The 7500-nt window shown below is 45.1% G+C and overlaps 2 protein-coding genes across 2 annotated transcripts in view; both read right to left on the minus strand.

Moving 5' to 3' along the window:
* The window catches only part of unc80 (unc-80 homolog (C. elegans)), a gene marked incomplete at both ends in the record, with an annotated part of 40168 nt that extends 37674 nt beyond the window's left edge, over positions 1–2494 (minus strand). The window contains 5 exons of the mRNA XM_083679943.1: positions 1–91; positions 588–904; positions 1328–1484; positions 1806–1854; positions 2403–2494. The exon at positions 1–91 is cut by the window's left edge and continues 33 nt beyond it. Of these exons, the coding sequence (XP_083536069.1) occupies positions 1–91; positions 588–904; positions 1328–1484; positions 1806–1854; positions 2403–2494 (706 nt within the window). The remainder of the gene's footprint in view (positions 92–587; positions 905–1327; positions 1485–1805; positions 1855–2402) is intronic.
* A 2566-nt stretch (positions 2495–5060) lies between these two features.
* The window catches only part of LOC310812079 (microtubule-associated protein 2-like), a gene marked incomplete at both ends in the record, with an annotated part of 16877 nt that continues 14437 nt past the window's right edge, over positions 5061–7500 (minus strand). The window contains 4 exons of the mRNA XM_083680499.1: positions 5061–5282; positions 5376–5488; positions 5818–5899; positions 6940–7032. Of these exons, the coding sequence (XP_083536625.1) occupies positions 5061–5282; positions 5376–5488; positions 5818–5899; positions 6940–7032 (510 nt within the window). The remainder of the gene's footprint in view (positions 5283–5375; positions 5489–5817; positions 5900–6939; positions 7033–7500) is intronic.

The following is a 7500-nucleotide window of genomic DNA, read 5'->3' on the forward strand; positions in this document are numbered from 1 at the left end:
CAGAGAAGGCGGGAACATCTGGTTGCCTGTGCTCCCACATTGGCTGCCATATGACAAGCCCGCTAGCCAATCGAAAGGTCAGGTCGGACTCCTAGAGGACAATTGCACATGTTACTGTTCTGTGAGGGAAAAAAGACACTGTGACACCCATAATACAGTATAGCATTAGATTACAGAGCAGAGTTTAAAGCTTGTGGCAAATCAGTCAATTGGGCACGGGAAATTCAAGAATGATACAATTGTTCCCCGTTTTAAGTAGATTACAAAAAAAAAATCATACAGAAATCAATTGAAATCCTTTAACCTACAACCTTTAGCTTACAGCACATCATCAATCACTTAGTTACCGGTGAGCATCAGCATGTGGTTTCAGCTCATAGGATCTGAAGGACACATGTATTATTCTTGGAGCGTACACACGCATGACATGAAAACTGGCATTCAGTGCTCAGTGGGGAACCACAGCAATCCCTTGAGGACAGAAACCCAACCCTGCCATCTGCACACAGATCAATAGGCACTAGTGGGACACAGGGGGGGTGGGGGGCTGAGGGGGGGGGGGTGGAGGTAGCGGTGCTAAAGGGAACCTTGATGCGGTGGATGAGGGGGGCGAAGAGGAAAACGAAGAGCTCCACGGTGGCCATGCTCTTGTAGAACAGCTTGGTGCGGGTGTGTTCGTCCTCCTCCAGGGAGCCGCTGTGGCGGGGTCCAGAGCCCGTGCCAGAGCCCGGCCCCGGTGAGCCCTGGTTGCCCAGGGGTTGGAGGAAGGCGCTGCTGCTGCTGCCCCCAGACCAGCCCTGCCCCAGGCTGGGCTCGTGGTTGCACTCCTGGGCCGCCTCCAGCAGCATCCAGTGCAGGGTGTGCAGCAGCTTGGTCTCAGCGACGCCGAGCTTGTCCTGATGGCCTGTCAGGGGGAGGGTTCAAAGGTCATGTTTGATTGATAGCAAAAGGAGGGAGTGATTAGTGTGTGTGTGTGTGTGTGTGTGTGTGTGTGTGTGTGTGTGTATGTGTGTGTGTGTGTGTGTATGTGTCAGTGGAGGAAGAAATCAGAGAACGGGCTCATTGTAATGCATTGAATGGAATGAGGAATGGTATCAACCTCCACCAGCCTCCCCTGGTGTGTGTGTGTGTGTGTGTGTGTGTGTGTGTGTGTGTGTGTGTGCGTGTGTGCATGCGTTCGCGTGTGTGTGTCTGTGTGTGCGTGTGTGTGTGCGCGTGCGTGTCTGTGTGCGTGCGTGCGTGCGTGTGTGCGTGCGTGCGTGCGTGCGTGCGTGCGTGCGTGCGTGCGTGCGTGCGTGCGTGCGTGTGTGTTTCCGTGTGTCCTTACCTAGCTTGTTCCTGTTGGACAGTAGGATGGAGGTACAGTGGAGCACATGGGGCAGGGCGGCCTGGACCAGCTCCCAGCGTGAGATGCTCTGGATGGCCTCTGACAGGGACGGGGAGAGCCCATGCAACTTGTTCTCCACCAGCACACGCTCAAAGGACTGGGGAAACGCCACAAAGAGCTCCGAGTCAGAATCTTAAACTTTACTGTTCCGCTGTCTGAGTGCCTTTGGGAAGTTTTATTTGTTTAAATGATTAAGTAGGTCTATCAAAGGGGTCTAATCTATTGGATAAACTGTACATTATGAAGATGAGTTTCATTCATGTTTTGTCCTAAGCTTCTGAATAAAGCTCCAACTGGCCAAATGCAATTGAATGCTCCCCTAATTCGCAGGTGCGTAAATTGGAATCAGATTATGCCGAGCGAGAAGGGAGCGATTATTCACTTTAATCACAGCAATGGCATTATGAAAATGACTTACCACACAAGATGCCTCATACTGTTTCCCCAACTTCGGCCTCAGAAACGCGCTGTAACCGTGAGCACACAAGGCAGAATTCAGTTTGCACGTATAAATGATTCTGACAATACTGTTCCAAAGGCTGCCGTGATCGCATTTGCGCAAATCACACATCATCGTAATTGCTTTGCCTCAGTACAATATTGGACATCATGTCAGACATGCACACCAGATGATATGACACGTTCACCTTTTTCCGATCATGTTTTACAGGTGTGACATTCCAGACTTTACACCATCGCATCATCTTTAACATAGGCTATTCGAAAACGTCCTCTTTTCCTTTACAGTACTTTCCTGTTCTGTTTAACGTTTCAACGAATATTATCAACGAATGGCCAAACTGACGCACGATGACAGCTCTGTGCACGGGATTAATAACATAATTGAAACATATGTTTGACGCTGACATAAGACATCATGCTTGTCGGATGTATCATCATACATATATGTTCATCTATAGCTGGAGCCAGTTGCCTTGACAGATACAGTACATGATTTCACTGCTTATTCTCGACAGCGGCAAACACCTGTTCATCAATGGCTCGCACCACTAACCTGGTCTGCCTCCATAAGAAGGTTTGGATGGGAAACGGTATTCCCTTGCCGCACTCTTGGTCGGTGTCATCCAGACTTTTCCTTTTCACCATCTTGGCCGACTTGTCGCGGACCAGACACTGGTCCCTGAGTCTATCCAGGTGATGTGCCGCCTCGTTCACGACATGATTGTATTCGGTTTGAGTAAAATGGCTGCAAGTGTCGGCGGCGGAGGGAAAGCTCTGGTTTCAGCACCACCCTCGGAACAGCGGCAGGGAACGGCAGGGTAATTTATCATCAGCGGACAGCAGAGTTTAAAGACGCAGTACGACGACTTCACGAAACAGATGTTTTCCTTGACAACATCGGTCTGGTTGACCGCCTGCACCAGCAACAGTAGCCTAAACGACACGGAACCCCCCCAAAAAACTAACAAAATACAACACATATGCAGCACATAAAGGCTAAACTATTTCTCCCTATCCCCATTGAGGTGTAATCCCCTTTGAATTACATCAACAGGTTGTTTAATTACCTTGAAATTCCTGTCGCTGTTTAGAATACATTACATGTCACGGTATGAAAGGCACAAAGTAGGGTTCAATTCATAATTTTTGTAGTATGCTTTGATCACAGTATTGATATCCTGGTTCCTTGTCTGTATGTGGCGTGTAACTTATGTCACAACAACTATCAAATTATTAACAGGTTTTGGCCTAAATCAAATCTTTTAGTACAAATGTTTATTTTTATTCTTTTTTTTTTTACTCCAAAATAGGTTTGCTCCAATAGGTTATATTTTTGCATATGCATTTAATCATAGGCCAAAACGAAAAAGTAAGTGTCCTGTTGTTTTAAATAGATATGGTTGTGGTTTATGCCCTTTGATTTCTCCCCAAAGACAAGCGATCCCACTATTTCAACCTGTACAGAACCCCAGCCCTCACCCCTCTTTCTGGTCTACTCCCAACAGCAACATGCAATCTACCACTTTCAATTACATAATGCATGAAGTATCAAAAAGACATTTATGTCCGAAGACAAACCAAGTGGGTTGTTGTTTTGGGGGAAATGCCCAAAAAGCAAAGTCATGCTCGTATTTTTATTTCATTTATTTTCTTTATTTCTGTTGTTATTATTCTGTAGGAGCATTTGACATCAGTATTATTTTCAAACATTGGAAAGTGTGCACGTCTACATGGTCTTTTAAATACACTTACACAAGCAAGGATTGGGGTCAGGAAGGCAAGAGTACATAAAAACACTGAGGGGTAACCAACATCAGGGAATTCAGAGGGGGAATATCACAAATGGTGACAGAGAAAAAAATTGCTAGAATTATCGAACAGGTTCAATTGAGAATAACTTCTTTGTTTCCTTTCACAACATCCCGTTAGTTTGTTTTCCTATAAAGTATGATCAAAATGATCCTACTAGAACAATGTCACAGTGTACTCAATAGCTGCTCATTTAATGGAATGTTTAAATACAGTATAAAGCTTGAGACTTTCCACTTAGTTACGCAAGTGACTGCAGGTCCTTTGCTCATTCAAGGCCCATGTTCTATGTACTCTAAAAGCAGGAGAAAGGGGTTATTTGAAGCAAATGGAGTGGACTGTTACAAGGCAGGTATGGACTGTGTGCACTGACAATAGATAGCCCCTAGCTACTGATTCTTACACTCCAGACCTTTTATCTACAGGGTGTCTGGGATAGCTCTGTATTGCGTTCATTTTGCTTTTGCCATGCCAGCTCAATAGCTCACATTTTATGGTAATCACAGAACGATGTCAATTTAATGCTCACATCACTAAACCAGAAAAGCAGCCCAATGGTTTGTGGTAAAAGATCTATTGGAAAGCTAGCATTTCAGCATTTTAACTTGACATTACTTTAATCAACGGTGAGCGAAGCCAGTGCAGCCACAGGGAATCCACGTCAATGTAGCCTTATTTTTCACTATTAATGATCATAAAAAAGAAGCAAAAAACAAGTTTGTCCAATAGCTCAGCACACAACATCAGGCAATCATATGGTCAAAACAAAATAATATAAAAGACCCAATTGTTTGCAATTGAATTGAAACATGCTCCATAATAACAGCCATGGCTTGCAGTTACAGTTACAACTCACTGTAGGTTAGTTCTCTTTCACAAATGTAACACTGCCAAATGTCTACACACACATATAGGCCTACCTTGCATACAGTATCATACGTGGTGAGGGAAGCCTGTATCAAACATCATTTTGAGCTTATTTTCATACTATAGTCACTGTACAGTCTTGAAATGGATATTACCCTCTCAAGCACATGATCAACGCTATCACCGAAGCTATTTCAGTGCCATAGCACTCTGCCCATCTACCAAAGAAAGTTCAAAGTGGAATGAAAAACACAAACAAAACATACGATAGCAGAGCACATCCTTTTAGGGTGCAGTATGAACAGAAAAAAAAAGATATCCTAGATTCAGTCATTAAAATTCCCAGGTGGAGGTGGTTTAAATCGGAATTCCAGTAGGAGAGGAGATGTGATAGACCTCGGTCACGGTCCTCTGGGTGGCGGCTGTTGTGAGGACAGTGGGGGGCGGGGAGGGGGGGGGGAGGGGGACTGAAGGGGGGGGGGACTGAAGGGGGAACATAGAGGCCAGGGGTGGGAAGGTGGGAGGGGCAGCGGGCTCATAAGCCCTGCTTGGCTAGGGCAGCGGTGACGTCCTGGGCCAGGGTGGATAGCTGAGGGGACTCCAGCAGGTTGATGCTGCCCGTAGAGGACAAGTGGCTGATGTGGTGTGGGGACGTGCCCCCGTTGCCCGCCCCAGGGGAGTTGGTGACAACGATCTCGGCTCCATGGTCGACGCGAGCCTTGGCTGTGTCCCGGAAGGTTAGCTTGTGGCTCTCGATCTGAGGAGAGAGAGGAAGAGGTTTTAATCACGGACGCCCGAGGGACCGGTGTTGGTTGTTGTTTCAACCTACAGTCCACTGTAGTTGGCTCACCATGACGTTCCCTCCTCCGGGAGTGTGACTAGAGTTTCCCAGAGAGCCCACCTTGGAATGAGCCCCTACTTTGAAGTCCACCTTCACATTCTCAATGCGTACATTACCACCCCCTAACAGGCCGGGAGAGAGGACAGGAAAATGGAAGAGCGCATTAATGAACCAATGCTCATATAAACACTATCAGTACTTTTAACTATGTAACTATACAGGACAAAATGCCTGCGGGAAATAGCATTAATATTTAATTGCTATTTGAACTGCATTTGAATGTAGGACATGGCTAAGTTACAGTAAACAGAAAGTATATGAATTTTGAATGAAAACTATATGTAATGCAGGAGATGACTGTACAGAGGCCACTATCAGAGATTCATGTATTAATGATGTATTAATGAAATCATCATTCAGCAGTACTACTTCAATGTCCAGTGACGATTACCTGGCCGGTAGTTAATGTTGGACATGGATCCGCATTTGGCAGTGACGTGGCTCAAGTCAATCTTCTTGGTCTGAATTTGCACCTGTGAGAGACACACACAGAGGTTGTCCACTATGACACTTGTATGCAGGCTGAGGGAGAGAGTCTGTTGGACTGCCTCGATCAGAGAAAGCTACACATACTGTAGAACAGCATCCTGGAAAGGTGCTGAACTTTCATGAGAAAAAAATGCATCTTCATGAGAATCTTCACTATATTTGATTGGCATACAATGAATGGAACAATCGGGGAAAGTGCCACACACAAGACTGTTGGATGATAGCATTGATCAGTCAAACAAACTGGCCACTAAAACTCCACGGCAACCATTTTACCAAATTGAGACAAACGAGGCATCATTAATACCTGAATACACAAATGTATTAAACATTATATGGATTAAATCATATTTTTGACAGTCTTTAGAGTAGAAGCAATAGACTTTTAACAAACTGTGAAATGCAATTTCTGTGGACTAAGAAAGATTAAGACAATGGATGACACAACACAGGACAGAGAACACGCAAGACAACAAGACATTATCCAGTTAACTAGAGGGAAGTTAATGATCTACAAAACCAAAGCAGGCACTAAAACCACAGGCCCCAAACACACTGATCAAACACAGAGGACACAAGCATTCAGTGATAAGCCAAAGACCAGGTGATTCAATTAAACTTTATTGTTTGTCTCCACGATGATGTTGAGTGTGTGTGTCACTTGTTTTGAACAACCTGTCTCGAGCCATTGTGAGCAGACATAAACACCATATTAAAACAGCTATTAATAACTCTGCATGCTGATATAGATTAGGGTATACATTCACTACGAGACAGCTGTGCTTTGCGCAACGGGTAAACATACGACATAACGTCTTTTCACAACTACACCCTTTGAACGACTGACGTTGAGGCCAATTCACCTTATTGACCCCATAGCACAAAACACAGCTATCACTAAACACTGACAAAGGGATCCTAGGATTCACTATGACACATCCATGCCTACTGGTTAGTGAGTGAGAGCAAGACAGCTCGTAGGGGAGAGGCTAGGGTGTATAGTGGTGGTGATGTGGACACTCACGTTTCCCCCGCCTGCTGCATACTGGATTTTTTCCAGGGAGCCACATTTAGACTGGACATGGCTAAAATCCAGTTTAACACTTGGAATGAAGACCTGTGGATGACAGGGCACCTTTTTATCCGAACGCTGTAACACGCACACACACACGTGTGGGCCTCCAACGGTAGAACTGGCCCTGCACGTGTGCGGTAGGAGGGCGTTGATACTAACGTTGACAAATGACGGCATCGTAACAGGAGAGCGTCAGACAGAAAAGGAAAATGAACGTTTGTGTGGCGTTTCTGTTTGGTGGCATATCATTTTGAAGCTCTAAAATGAAAATGTAAAAAGTATATATGTAAATAGAATAGCATAATAGCAGAATATTGGGATATCAAAGGATTCATGTTGTAGTGATGTCCTGTTATGATGTCCTTCCGGTCCTGTTTGAGGGGATAATGATTGCAGGTAAACTGATACACACATCAGCACATACACCCAATACACACTGAATAACCTATGAGAGAGAGGAGCCCATTACACCAGTTAAACCGGGGGAACGCACAGGACTGAGGGTCTCCG

Source organism: Argentina silus (assembly GCF_951799395.1).
Source record: "Argentina silus genome assembly, chromosome: 11".
NCBI lineage: Eukaryota > Metazoa > Chordata > Actinopteri > Argentiniformes > Argentinidae > Argentina > Argentina silus.